This window comes from Conger conger, chromosome 14, assembly GCF_963514075.1.
Source record: "Conger conger chromosome 14, fConCon1.1, whole genome shotgun sequence".
Lineage (NCBI taxonomy): Eukaryota > Metazoa > Chordata > Actinopteri > Anguilliformes > Congridae > Conger > Conger conger.
This window is the reverse complement of record NC_083773.1, coordinates 42,883,286-42,899,353: the sequence shown is the minus strand read 5'-3', so window position 1 is coordinate 42,899,353 and position 16,068 is coordinate 42,883,286. Positions and strand designations below refer to the sequence as shown.

At 44.3% G+C, this 16,068-nt stretch overlaps 1 protein-coding gene across 2 annotated transcripts in view; it reads left to right on the top strand.

The window, feature by feature from the left end:
• Window positions 1–2,566: 2,566 nt before the first annotated feature.
• The window catches only part of dip2bb (disco-interacting protein 2 homolog Bb), a 57,793-nt gene continuing 44,291 nt past the window's right edge, over window positions 2,567–16,068 (top strand). For both annotated transcript variants that reach the window (XM_061219171.1, XM_061219172.1), the window contains exons 1-3: window positions 2,567–2,782; window positions 11,822–11,893; window positions 15,098–15,256. In XM_061219171.1, coding sequence (XP_061075155.1) covers window positions 2,698–2,782; window positions 11,822–11,893; window positions 15,098–15,256 — 316 coding nt within the window. In that variant the 5' untranslated portion in view covers window positions 2,567–2,697. The remainder of the gene's footprint in view (window positions 2,783–11,821; window positions 11,894–15,097; window positions 15,257–16,068) is intronic.

The window sequence follows — 16,068 nt, the reverse complement described above, 5'->3', positions numbered from 1 at the left end:
TAGATATAGACAGTTGGCTGGAGTGTTCATGCATTCAGGAGTACATTGTGTACTAATACAAGCAATGAAGTAAAATATAAACTTTCAAACGTAATGGTGGAGTACAACTGAGATCGCCACCACCTCTATACGTTTCAGGGATTTTCACTATATTTTGCAAATATTTGGCACAGCATTTTAGGTGTTAATACTAATCCTAGCTCAATAAATGAACGTTAGCTGTTGTGAGGGGCGTTCACATCGATTCTGGCAACGGGGCATACCCCCAAGCTGTCCGTTTTATGGGCGGTACTGTAGGCAGGATAGATGCCTCTACGGGATCAATATGCACAAGTCATGTAGCCTTCCACAGAACTCTGCCAGCGCCTTATTTGTTGGTTTTGGCAAAAAGGAACAATATCACGGAGTGTTCAGAAACTTTGTCTTATTCCACAGAAACAGTCCACTAAAATAGGCAATGCCTAGTTTGGGCCCATAGTCCCTCCAGACGAGTGTCCCCCGCAGCCTCTCTCAGTGGGCCCTCCAGGTGAGGGTCCCGCCCTGTCCTGTCCCAAAGGGCCCTGTGAGCCCTCTGGAAGAGGAGTCCTCACTGCCAGCTCCATCTGGCCCTCCAGAGAAGCCTTTCATGCCAGCTGCCACCAGCCTGCCAAAGACTCGGGGTCCAGGGATGCCTGGTCCAGAGGCTGCACTGGAGCCTGCTACCCCACTGCCCTGTCCAGAGACTGCAGCAGAGCCTGCTACCCCACTGCCCTGTCCAGAGACTGCACCAGAGCCTGCTACCCCACTGCCCTGTCCAGAGACTGCACCAGAGCCTGCTACCCCACTGCCCTGTCCAGAGACTGCAGCAGAGCCTGCTACCCCACTGCCCTGTCCAGAGCCTGCACAGAGCCTGCTACCCCACTGCCCTGTCCAGAGACTGCAGCAGAGCCTGCTACCCCACTGCCCTGTCCAGAGCCTGCACCAGAGCCTGCTACCCCACTGCCCTGTCCAGAGACTGCAGCAGAGCCTGCTACCCCACTGCCCTGTCCAGAGCCTGCTACCCCACTGCCCTGTCCAGAGCCTGCAACCCCACTGCCCTGTCCAGAGCCTGCAACCCCACTGCCCTGTCCAGAGCCTGCTACCCCACTGCCCTGTCCAGAGACTGCACCAGAGCCTGCTACCCCACTGCCCTGTCCAGAGACTGCAGCAGAGCCTGCTACCCCACTGCCCTGTCCAGAGACTGCAGCAGAGCCTGCAACCCCACTGCCCTGTCCAGAGACTGCAGCAGAGCCTGCTACCCCACTGCCCTGTCCAGAGACTGCACAGAGCCTGCTACCCCACTGCCCTGTCCAGAGACTGCAGCAGAGCCTGCAACCCCACTGCCCTGTCCAGAGCCTGCACTGGCCTGGCCTGGGCCCATCTGCTGGAGGCCACAGCTCAGCCGGCCAGCCCTGGGGTGTTGTCGGAGTCTGCCACACTGTCACCCAGAGTCCCCCAGAGCCGCAGCAGTGGCCATGTACCTGCCATGGCCATCCAAAGGGGTTTGCCACGGCTGCCAGTGCCAGGAAGCCTGGTGCTTCATCCTGGGCACCCCAGAATCAATACAAAATAATCTTCCATTTGGTTTTGTGGACATAACCCTAGACTTGTGTATGTGGAATTTACCCATAAGAGACAATTTCATAACCTTGTCCGTTACAGATGAGCCGGTGTAAGATAATAGTTATGCAACACTTTATTTATTTATTTCACTTTGTTTGGCACTGAAAACTAATATCAGACCACACCTTGTCTATAGAAAGCAATGGAAAATTCAGGCTCCATTTCAGAATTGATGGAGGAACGCACCGCTGATCATCAGTCAAACACTTTCTCATATGAGTCATCGCATCTTCTCCAGTCAAAAGAGTTCCACATTGACCACAGAAAGTCTTCAGTTGAGGTGTGCCTCCCATTCATCAACAAAACTTTCCTTGCTACCGTAATTCCGTGCTCCAGAGTGCATACGGTACTCCTAAGCACTGCAGTGCGTACTCTGGATCACGGCAGTGCGAGATTCCACTGGAAACCGTGGGTCTTGTGTTTCCCAGTCCCTCCGGACGTTGTGCCGCGAGGCGTTCTTTCGTTCGTCCGTTCGTCAGTCAGTTCTGGACATTAAATAGTGAATTGTCTACTCTGGGGTTAAACCTTTTGACATACGACGTTTTTAAAATGACACTTCAAACGTCGAGGATGAACATTGTATCGAAACCACATTTGTCAGGGAAACAACACGAGAAAATCCCACTTCCTATACATTTTTTCATGTCAAGTTTTAGCCTTTTTTTTTTGGAGGTGGGGGTCCCTAACCACGATAGTCATTGTTGGTAGAAGCTCAGCAGGCTACTGTGTGCATTTTGTATAAATTAGAAAGCACGACCAAATGGAGAAAACCCCCACATGTATCCACACGGCGTCATTATAGTGCTTAGCCACAACTCGGCTTCTGACTGTTCGGGACTTAGCTGGGTTAGCTTTCTCGCTCTAGGGAAACGGTATCATGTGACAGATTCCACACGGTGAAATTCCCCAGTATGGCGGAGCCAGAGAAACGCACTGATGGCTTGTAACCCGGTTTTCAGTTCACGTCTTGTGTCCCAAAGAACGATTTTTTGAATAGTTTAAAACTCAAATCTATTTTTAATAGTAGAAACGTCATTCTTTATAGTCCATGCAATTATGGCGGACCGAGGAGTGGATCTGTCATCGCTACCTAAAGAGGTCAGGGACCAGTTGGCGGAGTTGGATTTGGAGCTATCCGAAGGTAAGCCTGCGAGGAGCGGGAGAAATTGAAGCAAGTGGAACGAAATCTCGAAGATATTATTTTTGTGATTTTTCCCGATATTACATGCTGTTGCTTGGGCACGCTTTACAACCAATGCATACACCACATTCAGCCGTTTCCAGTGTTGTTGTGTACCCAGTGAATATCGATGCTAACTTGGTGTAGCGGGCAATAGGGTTGATGTTGCTTTAGCGAGCTAACTTACTAACGTTAGCTACATTTGGTGCATTGTGGAAAAATCGTTTCTCGCTAGCTAGCTAGTTTGGTACATCAAGTTACATCAGGTTCTAGCCTGTGTTGCACTAATTAGCTAGACTAGCTAACGCTAACTAACTGTAGTCTCTTAACCGCTTGCATCATGACCCATTGACGTTGTTGGCACTTGTCTCAGTGGCGAGTTAACCAGATAAGCAGGTAGTCTACCTATATGCTACCACTGGCAATATATATTTTTTCTGTCAATAACCGAGTATCTTTCTAGCTAGCTAGCTGAATGCCAAAGTTAATAAAATACTTTTTCGAGACCGAGTAGCCAAACGTGAATGACTAGCTAAGTTAGCTGCTTATCCCAAGGTATCGAGTAGTTGACATCAAAGCTACTGTGTCGACATCACTTTGTCAATATTTAATTTGGACTAAAAGCAGTCATGTCTGATGTTTAATATTCAGTCGAACAAAATAGTCTCCTTTTGCAGTGCAGTGCATTGTAATGGAATGCACTGAAATGTCTGAAAAACATGTCTGAAAAACATTTCTCCCCCGGGTTGTAGGACGAATAACGATTGAGTCCTGGTACTGAATAAGGTGTTCAAACAGCTCCAGTTTGTCCTGAGCAATGTTAGCATATGCTGTGGGTGCTACAAAAAATTGTGTATAACATAATTTGCGTGCGCTCAAGCAAGGATCTTTGTCCTGTCTTATGATCTTGAAGTGGAAAGACCTAATATGTCCTCTGGCACTGTACATACATTATTTGGGATTTTTTATTATGACATATCATACCAATTTTATATATTTTTATTTAACCAAAGTGACAATCAAAGAATAACAGTAATACATTGTGTTTGGTTGTGTAATATGCCTTTGAGTCATTGTGTGGTGCGGTCCTGAGTAGGCTCTGGCTGAGGGTTTTGTGAGTAATGCAGTGTGTGGTGTAGTGGGCAGCATGAGTGTGCTCATTGCACACAACTTTGTCCCGGCGCTGACAGTAATGGTGTCTTTGGAATAGTACTTGCATTAAGCATATCCCAAAAGCTACACCCACTCAACGACAATTTCAACCGCTCCACGCAGGTGACTCAGTCATTAGGAGAGGTTTTTTCTTGTGCGTTAACAATGGTTACCAGGAAGCGTACAGAAACACACGTGGCAGCATATCAGATTTTGTCCCACGAAAGTGGATAATGCTTGTCAGGTTACGAATGAACAGCCAGAATGGTCAGAAAAGCAGCAATAATAATTGTATTATTATTATTTTTTAAATAATGAAGATATCTGTTATTTCTATGAAGGAAAAAACTGGAACTGCAAAACTGGAACTGCAACATACATCATAAAAAGATCAATGTGTGACTTATTATAATATAAAAATAAAATAAAGCTATATTTCCACTTGCCTGGAGTGCTCTCCATCCAGATGGTTTTGCTGAGATCTGAGGTTTTCTAGATAACTACCACACACGGTTGCTTGCAAACATTTGTGGTACAGAAGATGGTTTAATTGAAAACTACTTTACCGAAGTATGCTGTCTGTATATCGGTATATTGTTGTAGAGTCTCAAACAAACCATGCCGGTATTCTGGCCTGAAGTGTCAACAACTAGCTAAACCTGGGGTCTGTAGACCGTGGTGTTCAGAGCTAAACCGTGGGGTCTGTAGACTGCGGTGTTCAGAGCTAAACCGTAAGGTCTGTAGACCGTGGTGTTCAGAGCTAAACCGTGGGGTCTGTAGACCGCGGTGTTCAGAGCTAAACCGTGGGGTCTGTAGACCGCGGTGTTCAGAGCTAAACTGAGTCTGATATCAGTGTCGTGAGAATTAATTGGGTGAAAACACAGCTTTGATTGGTAGCTGGATGTCATTCAGGGTTGTATTCTTGTGTGTGAAAATATATCACTGGACAAAGTGGAAAATCACATATTTCTTGCATTTGTAGACAAACACCATAAACGGTCATCTGCTAGAGCCCAGAGTCTTCAACAGAAGTATTTTCCACAAACAGTCACTATTTTAGGCTCTCTAAAACATCTCACCGACAACAGAAAAGTCAAATGAATGAATAAAATGAACAATATTACCGCAGAATGCTTGAAGTTGGAAATGCATAGCTAGTACTGACAGAATGTTAAGTAAGAGGGTAAATAATCCCTCAAAACATATGTGAATATGAATAAGAAAAATAAATCGGTTGTTAAAATCCTGGGATTGCAGCTGTAATCGGAACTAAACCCATCACACTCAATGCGTCCCCCAGGAATGAATTTGAGATCCACTGGTCTGTAGAACAGGGCTGTGTTTGTATGTGTTTGTATTCCAAGATCTTCGTCTGCCTGGGCACGTGGGAGCACAATTTCAGCAATCCCACTGGCATGTGTTTCTATCACACTGAGAGTAGGTTCCTGCTTCCAATCCAAACACAGCGGTGGCTGTAGAACTGGTCAGAGACACATCTACCACTGCTTTTACCAGCATGATCTACAGAGACAGTCGGACAGGTCAGAGACACAGAGACAGTAGGACAGGTCAGAGACAGTGGGACAGGTCAGAGACACAGAGACAGTGGGACAGGTCAGAGACTCAGAGACAGTGGGACAGGTCAGAGACAGTAGGGCAGGTCAGAGACAGTCGGACAGGTCAGAGACACAGAGACAGTGGGACAGGTCCGAGACAGTAGAACGGGTCAGAGACAGTGGAACAGGTCAGAGACAGTGGGACAGACAGTAGAACAGGTCAGAGACAGTGGGACAGGTCAGAGACAGTGGGACAGGTCAGAGACATGTCTAAAACGTGTTGGTGATCAGAAACAAACACTCCCCAGCAAACGATTTAAGTGCAATAAAACTATTTTGATTACCAAATCATTGTAAAATTGTGAAATTAATCGTGATCACAGTATTGAGCAAAATAATTGTGTTTATCATTTTAATCATTATCTACAGAATTTTGCCGAGCAGAATTCATGGTTCCTTCAATAATAGCAGTTTGTCCAGGTCCCAAGTATGACAGCACCATGGTAAATGGTAAATGGGCTGCATTGATATAGCACATTTATCCAAATCGCTTTAAAATTAATGCCTCTCATTCACCAATTCACACACCAAGGGCGATATGCTTCCATGCAAGGTACCAGTCAGCTGGTCGGAAGCAATGTAGTACCGAGCTGTTGACATCATCGTCCAGCCCTACGGTTCCGGAAGAGATTTTCCCATTCATTTTTTCCTCATTTCAGAAAGTTCTTGGCTAAAGTGTTTTAAGCCATGAACCAAACCATCTACCAGATGAATCATGATACTATTAAAAATAGTTTAGAGCAAAATAAATAGTTAGAAACGGAATTTAACGTGAAAAGTAATCACTTTCCACTCTCCTGTTTTAGACGGATAGCAGTCGCATACACTTTAGATTTAGGCTAGTTATATTTTACATTTAGTGCTTTCTTGTATATATCTCAGTGTTGGTCCTTGGTGCAGTGGAACAGGTTGCTAAGCGATGGAAACTGCCTTTGTGCTCATAGTTCAAAGGCTGCCACCCGCAAGTGGTAGAGCTCCCTGGACAGTGCTTTAGGATTGTGGGTGACATAGTTTTTCACCAGTACTTAGCCAGGATAATCCAATTCCCTATGGTGAATATCTTGTTGAGGGACAGACCCAGGGGGACCAAACTGGCAACCTTCCAACTGCCAGACAACCGCTCTTACCTCCTAAACTAACATCGCCCCTGACACACAAGCCCATCACACAAGCCAGAAAAAATGACAAATAAAGTTATGGATGTGATGCAAAAAGGTATAGGCTAGTATGCACTTAAAAACTGAATTTTCAAGTGCAATGCAGAAAGTTTGATATCCATGTACTGTAGGAGGCTTGGCTGAACATAAAAATATCAGATTTTTAGATTTTTGAGGAGATACCAGTTTTATGGACGTGATACCATTGCCTTATGGATGTGACACGTCTGAAATGCACATTGTTTGACAATCTACTTCCAAATCAAATTTCATCATAACACATTTGCTGTCATCTGAAATGGTTCTGGATATCAGTTTTGACATTGAGAAAACCATCTGAAATGGTAATACATTTTTCCAAATGGCCGCCAAATAGCATTGATTTCAATGGTAATGGGAGTAATAAATCAATTTTTAAGCATTTTCCTGTTGTCAGCCCACATTTTATCAGATTTCAAAATGGTCACAATTGACTGTTTGGGACATAATTAAGTTTATTTGTTTTTTTTTTAATGCTCAGGTTGACATTATTGTGGAATTGCCCATTTTCTTTTTGCAAATGTGAGACAAGCATTTATGTTTCTTTTGGTTAGCAGTTGCATTTTTACCTACCCAGTCCTTTTTTTTTTTTTTTGTGTAGTCACTGACCTGAGTAAACACTGACCTTAGTTGAGGTTAGATAGTCAGGAATTTTGCCCTTGGAGAAATGATAGCAGGCTGGTCACTCCTGGGAGTTATAGTACCCATGGTTACTATAGAATGAAAGTAAAAAAATCCTTATTTAGGCTGTCATTTTTTAACTGTGGCCTATTGTCAAAATCAGTGTTTCCCAACTCCAGTCCTCGGGACCCACATGCCAGAAGGTTTTTGTTGTAACCAGTAACTCACACACCTGATTTAATGATTGAACCAATCAAACCACAAAAATGCCCTTGATTAGTTAAATCAGGTGTGTGAGCTACTGGTGACAATAAAAACCTTCTGGCAAGTGGGTCCCGAGGACTGGAGTTGGGAAACACTGGTCAAAATGATCATAGATCTGTACCTTTAATTCTGCGAGCCTCTTGGTTTGGCCTCAACAAAAGCTATTGTCCCATTTCCTCTGTCCCCAGTTTTACCCCAGAATGAGTCCTATAAACCTTGGCACAGTGGCGCAGGGCACCTCCCTACGGCCAACCAAATGATTTAGGCTCTGATTGGCCACTTGTGTCGTAATATTGGCTTGGACCCCATCTAGCTAAATTTGACTTCGATATGTTTGTTTCCTTTCCCTTGATAAGAGAGAGAAATGGGCCAGTGCATTTAATTTGATGTTTGTTTACCATGTCAATTGTGATGAGTGGGAGGGCACTTGATCTGCGAGGCCGGGTTGTTTTCTCATTTAGAGGCACGGTGTCAACGTTTATGTGTTCAGTTTCATCACTGTCTTTTTTTGTGACGGACTCACCAAAGACTGCAACTAAAGTCCTGTCTATTTAATTTTGAGATTAAGATTTGAGAGCCACCTGCCTCTCCAGCGGAGTGGTAGGTGACGTAAAACACTGAAAGCGCTTCGTTCGCTGCAGGGTTCTTTCTGGGGTATGTGACATGTTATGTTTGTGGAGTGAGGGCGGTCAGCGGCGGACCGAAGGCCCGTCTCGTGTTCGTCCTCAGTGGGTCGGCGCTGCGGTGAGAGGCGGAGGGGGAAGGTTTCCCGCGAGGCGGGAGTGGGAGATGGCGGCACGCGTTTCCCTATGTAGGTCACAGAGCATGGGGAAGGCAGGCTGCCTGGCTCGTTCGCAGGCTGAGTCACGCCGCTCGCCCGCGCTCTTCCTCCCTCTTCCTCGCTCCTCCACCGTCCTCGGCATCCGACGGATCTCTCTCTGCCGCCTCGTCCCTGAGTTACATCACCGAGCGCGCGCGGGTGGGGAGTGGGGTGGGGGTTGGGTTTATCTTCCATAAAGACGCATGCCATCGAGAACATAGGAGGGCACGTCCGAAGGAGTACCGCCGAACATGAATATGCACTGTTTCTCATTTCGCTACAAACACTCTCAAACATGCAAATCAATGCAGGCCTGTGCTTCCTGTGAGCCCACAAGAGGCTAGAATCAACCTCTGGGGCATCGGCTAATCGGCTAATGTTCTTGGGATAGAAACTCAGTGTCTGCATGACTTTGAGGCCAATACCAGATTTGGTACCTCGATATCGATACCACGGTAAATTGACAACCAAGATAAAAAAAGAAATAAAAATTCAGGAATCGGGGTGATTCCTGCTCCTATCCGCAGCGACTGGATGAACATACATGCATACATACTGGCTGATTCCTAATGAGATGAGCAAAGCTTTTCCTTTGGAAGCCCTTGACCTTGATCTTCACACCATCACACGGCTCTGCACTGCACACGTTTCTGCTGCCTTGGGGTTTCCCTATTATGTAATTTCATTTAATTCTTCTGTTTTTCATGATGAAAAACAAATGGGACAACTGAAGTATTATCTGAAGTGAAAAAGAACATCGTAGGCAACGTGAAGGATTCGACTTATGACTTACCGACATAAAAATGTGTAAATGATGTAAAGAAGTGTACCCTATAACAAAAATGTAAAAAAAAAAAAATTAAAAATGTTCAATGCGTTTTTTTGCAAATTAAGGACAGGAAATTTAAGGACAGAAAAAAATCCCTGAATTTGCATACTTATTTATTAGGCTATGGACCAAAAGTATTCAAATTTTCATTAACCTTGTTTGTACACTTTCCAATAATAATAGACCCATACCATTATTTTGAAGAAGACATCTGCGTCTTGAATATTTGGTCATTCTGGTTAATCAAACCACATTTTAACATGTAAAATGTGTTCAAATCGAAAAGGGTGAAGTGATTGATTTCTAATGGAATGCCCCATACTCGATTCTGCTAAAGGTCTTGATTGAAGACCATGATTCGTTCATAAGTTGAATCATCAATTTATTTATTTTCCTTAACATTGAACAAGTTCAATGTTCTGTAACTGATAACTGCTGTAATCTGTCCCTGTGCAACATGTAAAGGTTCTGTATTGTGTCCGGATTATGTGTGTCACTTGGAAACATCAGCAATCATCTTCTGTGCTTAAATATGGGCAATTACTTTATCAACTTAGATTATTGAGGTGGAACAAATGGGATAATTGTTTGAGAAGGGGCTTGAATTGTTTGAGGAAGATGATGTAGCCTACTGAGAGCTTATTACAACAAATAGAAAAATATCCATATTTAAGGGTCTTTGAGCATTACTAGTTATGAGCTGCCAATCTTCCCTCATCAAAGCTAATGTTAGCTGACCATGACGTTCTCCTATCCAGCTAACTTTCTCAAGTCACAAAAACAAAATAAACACAGGTGAACAGTAATCACATTTAATGACAACAGCTAGATGGCAAACATAATAGTAATAGAAGACTTTCACTTCCAATAAGCAGAGCTGGTGTGAATTTTCATTTTTCATTCGACATTGTTAATCTTATGAAGGCTCTCCAGTGGTGTTTTATTGCTTCGGCTAATTGGTGTTCCACCATATCACTGATTAATTTGTCAGCATGTTAAAATAACATAAGAAATGAACTACTACGATATCACAGCACTCTCTTGTCCATTGTGTGGGTTCAGAATAATTTTGATACCGATTGGATTGGCAGTTGAGAAACTTTTTATGAGTGGGAGCTGTCATTCTAATTTCAGCTTTATTCCTGTGTCTTTGCCCACTCACTGTCACTCTCAGGGTATCCCAGGATACACCAGAGGTAACTGAAATAGGTCCATTGGAGCAACTTTCAGTTCAGAGGAGTGTGGTTCCCGATCAATTTGGGGTATTTATTTGTGGTAACTAACCGTGTGCTGTTGGTTGGGATGTTCTGAATGAAGTCGGTGAAATAGCTATAGGATACCTGCAGCTAGTTCATCATAAGAATTTGTGAAATACCAAAAATTGGGAGTAATATTTATATTGCAGCAACAGCTATAAATAAATATTAGTGTTGGCGGGTGAGAAAGAGGAGAGGATGCTTTTCTTAGTTATTGGGGATCGAGCTACATGAGATAATTGGGGGATTTCATTGAGGCTTTTAAATTCATTAAAAGGATTAACAAAGTGAACTACAGGCGATTCTTCAGGGTGAGTTTGGTTAGCAGAATGAGAGGGCATAAATGGAAATCGCCAAAGGATAAATTCCGCACAGATAGGAAGTATTTTTTCACACAGAGAGTGGTCACTCTGTGGAACAGCTTGCCAGGACATATAGTGGAGGCAAACACACTGGGGGGGTTTCAAGACCTGGCTTGATACGGTACTAGATACTATTTAGCTTTTAGATTAACTAAGCATTAGGTACCCTTTAGTGGTAGGAAAAGGCGAGCATTGCTGGGCTGAATGGCTTGTTCTCACCATTATGTTATGTTAGTTAAACGATGTTCACTTCGGCAGTAACATGGATTCTTTGTGTCAAATCTCACACAAAGAGGGTTACCCTTTCGACACAACCAGACAAAATGGTGGCCCCAGTTATAATGATCTGTATGAGGCCAGTGGCCTGTGTTCTGCAGTCTTTACACTGTTTCTGTCTGTAATGTGCTGTGCTGTGCACTGGACATTGTTAAAGGCTGTAACTGTGCTTTCCTGCTCTATGGAGAGTGTTTCAGTCTAACTGTGCTGTCCTGTGCTCTGGACATTGTTTCAGTCTGTAACTGTGCTGGGCTTTTCTCTGGACACTGTTTCAGTCTGCAACTGTGCTGTGCTGTTCTCTGGACTCTGTTAAAGGCTGTAACTGCTGTGCTGTGCTCTGGACTCTGTTAAAGGCTGTAACTGCTGTGCTGTGCTCTGGACTCTGTTAAAGGCTGTAACTGCTGTGCTGTGCTCTGGACTCTGTTAAAGGCTGTAACTGCTGTGCTGTGCTCTGGACTCTGTTAAAGGCTGTAACTGCTGTGCTGTTCTCTGGACTCTGTTAAAGGCTGTAACTGTGCTGTGCTCTGGACATTATTTCAGTCTGTAACTGTGCTGTGCTGTTCTCTGTAGACCATGTTCCAGACTAACTGTCCTGCGTCTGTCTCTAGGTGACATCACTCAGAAGGGATATGAGAAGAAAAGAGGGAAGCTGCTGGCCCCCTTCATCCCTCAGAATCGCAGTAAGCTGCTCCTGGCCTTCATTAACCAATCAGCCAATCAACCAGTCAGACAGCCACTCACACAACTGATCACAATCAACCAATCAACCAGACACTCCATAATAGAGTCTTTCAGTCAATCGATCAGTCAGTCTTTCCTAAAAAAGACTACCTGTGTTTTTTGTTTTTTTCCTTGGCCAACCCCCAACTAATGATTATTTTAGACAAGCTTCATTCACTAGTTTTGAGAGTTCCATGGCTTATATTCACTTATGTAGGTACTATTAATTTGGCCACCAGAAAATGTACTGGTTGCACTGATGTAAACCAAGCCAGTCAAATATGTTTTTTTTTCTTTTTTTCTTTTTTTTGAGCATTTAGAAATGCTAGCTTATTCATACAAGGGTTGCAAAGGAAGAGGAATTTGATTACGCAGACATGTACCACTTTACCAGTTAGCACTTGCAGAACGAATGAGTCAGAACAGCAGTCATTTGAAACTATTTGTTCTTCCCATGAAAACTCTAACCATACTGATAACTAGAATGAATAAAGATCTGCATTTTGACCTGTTACTATTTTATTGGAAATAAAAATACAAATAACCCTGGACTGGACACGGCAGAATCAGCAGATGTGCTGCAAATGTGTACTTTTTTGGTGGTAAAAAAAAAAAGTTTTTGCTTTGAATGGTGTAATGTCCCTTCCCAGTGTAGTTTAGATGATTAGCCATTGTCCATCAGAAGAAACAGTGGCCAAATCCATAACTGCTCTCTGGGGAGAATCAAAATATTCTGTTAATCGTATATTTCTGAAGAAACTGAAAACATCGGTTTTAACCTCAGTCATTTATTGGGGTAGTTGAATGAAAGCAAGGCAAATGAAAGCAAGGCCAAGATTTAAAACATTTAATTGTGGAGCTTTGGAGCTGAGACTTACTTGAAAAATTGAAAACATTTTGTTTGTTTGCCTGGTGAAGAGGAGGCTCGTCACTGAGCTGCCGATCCTCGGGTCTGTGTTGATTGTGGCCTCGTCTTCCTCGTCTTCCTCGTCTTGCCCTGGTGTATCCACCGGTATCTCTGCCTCTTTTTTTTTTTTTCATTTTCGTAGCCAATTGGACTCTATCTATTCCAGTTGTCCATGTTCGCTGAGGATACACCACTATGAGCCTGTCCTCCTGCGGCCCAGGAGATCAATACATGGCAAGACATAGCAGTAAAAACTCAATCTTATGGACATAAGTAGGCCTATTATACCCTTCGTTGTAAGCAAGGCTTCATTTTCAACTACTTGAATATGCAACAGTTTTGGGTCATTTTGTGGCCAGACCCAATTTTGGCATTGTATAATTTTGGAATAAATTATATATGTGACTTTGATTTCCTTGTGGCTGTTCTTAACCAAAATATCTACTAGTCTTAGAAGTTTGGAAGTCATACACCAAGTGGTGCTGATGTAGCAAGCCATTAAATATGGAAAAGAACTTGGTAAGCGGCAGAATTGGACATTTTTTAATTTTATCCTTAACTTTTACCATCTGCCCAGATGCAACCACTCGTTAGTGCCCACTGTTGAGAGAAGAGCCTGGATTGCTCACTTTTGATAAACTTGTGCTGGCTATGATTCCCATGAGGACAGGTTTGAGGGAAGATTTGAAGTCAAACAGGTTTTGAGGATCAGGGGTTGGGATCAGTCTTGTGACTCCTCATTCATTTACTTCAGACTTATTAAAACAAAAATAACGAGCAGGGTACCTCTCTTATGAACCTTATCAACTAGGGTGACCAGTTTTCTGAGCGTGTCTTCACCAGATACCTCTCACACAGGAATCTGTTGGGTGCCTTCCCTGTGTGTCCTGTCCTCTGGCACTCCTACAGTAGCCTATTGAAAGGTCTGTCAAAGCTGACAGGAAGGTGACAGTAACACACGTAACCACACATTACAACAGTGGTATGCAGAAGAGCCTCTCTGAACACACAGTGTCAAAGTGGATAGGCTACAACAGCACAAAACCAATAAGTCCAAAAAATAAGTATACTATATACTGAGTGTACATCCCTTCATTTGTACTTCCCCTGTTTGTCAGGGCTCCCTAAACCAGGTTCCTCCTGAGAGTTCTTCCCATCGTCAAGTTTTTGGAGTTATTGGATGAATTTTTTTTTGTACGACGTGCTCGTACATGTGTGCCACGCCAGAGTTTACCAGCACGTGTTCATGAGAACTGTGAATTGACGCAATTGACACCACCAAGGCTAGGTGTGATATCACATTTGTCTGGAAATTCATTCATAAAAATGGCATCTAATAATAAAAAAACGAAGGTAAAATAAAATCCAAGGAATGGGTGGAAAAAAAAATACCAATGCTGTTAATCTGATGCTTGTACCATCACTGAAATTAAGAATAAATGGTTCAATTCTGTTCGGCTACAAAATTAATAGTTGACTTAATAATAAGCCAGCGATCTGTGACCATAATGCTACAGTCTTGCTCCTATGATGGCTGGTAATCCAGAGATGGCATGAAAGTCTAAATTTGTACTTGTTGGATGGCAGTGTAATGGAATTTTGTGTACCTGGGTGAGAGTCTGATGAGGGCTTCGACTGAGGGGAGCACTTACAGGACAGGGAAACACCCGTTTGGTCTCCGATCTCACTTTGAAACGTTCCACTGGCCAGGCAGGGACCACTGTAGTGTGCACTTGGAGATGTGGTGGAATAGAGTTGGATCGGCGTGTCTGTCTCGGAGTTCGCCGCTCCAGCAAGTCTGAGATTTGTAGAAGCTGTGTGCGTGGTTATCTAACTCGCGACGATGACCTCTGTCTGCAAATACATCGCCGCGCTCTCTCTCTGTGCAAGAGCATCCAAAGGAAGTACCTAAGTAAGCTATGATCTTGCACATGATCACACTGCCTGTTGGCCTTATATGCAAGGACAAATTCACAAACTAGAACAGGGTGTCAGGCCCATCCATGCACTAGAACAGGGTGTCAGGCCGATCCATGCACTAGAACCGGGTGTCAGGCCCATCCATGCACTAGAACCGGGTGTCAGGCCGATCCATGCACTAGAACTGGGTTTCAGGCCCATCCATGCACTAGAACAGGGTGTTGGGCCCATCCATGCACTAGAACAGGGTGTCAGGCCCACCCATGCAGGAGAACAGGGTGCTGGTCTTGTGTGTGTTTGCCTTCCCCATCAGTGTTGTGATGTGTCTGTCCCTCAGGTGTGGATCCTGCCCTGCAGAGTGTGCCGCGAGCCCCAGGCCCCAGTTCTGCTCCTGCCGCTGATCCCCCATCAGCCCCGGCTTCCTCCTCCAGCCACAGCCATCGGTCCAGCCGGGCCCAGCGCTGCGGGGGGACCCGGGACGACCGCTACCGATCAGGTGAGGGGACCCCCAAACACGGAGACCCCCAAACACGGGGACCCCCAAACACGGAGACCCCCAAACACGGAGACCCCCAAACACGCAGACCCCCAAACACGGAGACCCCCAAACACGCAGACCCCCAAACACGGAGACCCCCAAACACGGGGACCCCCAAACACGGAGACCCCCAAACACGGAGACCCCCAAACACGGAGACCCCCAAACACGGAGACCCCCAAACGCAGCTTCTGCAGCGCTGTGCCATTTACGCTCTGAAATGTGATGACGCATAGAGAGTCTAAACCAGTGGTCTCCAGCCCTTCTGCAGTGCTGCAGGGTCTGCTGGCTTTCGTTATTGCTCTGCACTCGATTAATGAATTGATCACACAGTTAATTCACCTCACCTGGTTAACTGGGTCTCAACAGGGTGTGGTGAAAACAAAAACTAGCAGCCAGGACCAGGGATGGAGACCACTGGTCTAAATCGTGGACTGATTTGTAGACTGAGGAAATTTGGTAACTGGAGTTTCTGGCAAATAAGTGGTGCATTTATCAATGAATTTAGTGACCAGTAGTAAAGAAAACCATCAGTATTGGCATCATCAGACAGTTCTAAAAGGGGTAGTTTACCAAAAAACTATTTCCACTTACCCCGAGTGCTGTCTATCCATCCCAATAGTTTTGCTGAGATTTCGCTGCGATTTCTAGATTTTACCACTTTGTTTCTTAAATGCAGTTTACAATGATTAATGGACCTCTACAGACCACTCACAATGCGCTGAAAATTTGCATTAGAAAAACTCAACAGCAGTGTCTCTTCCAGACAT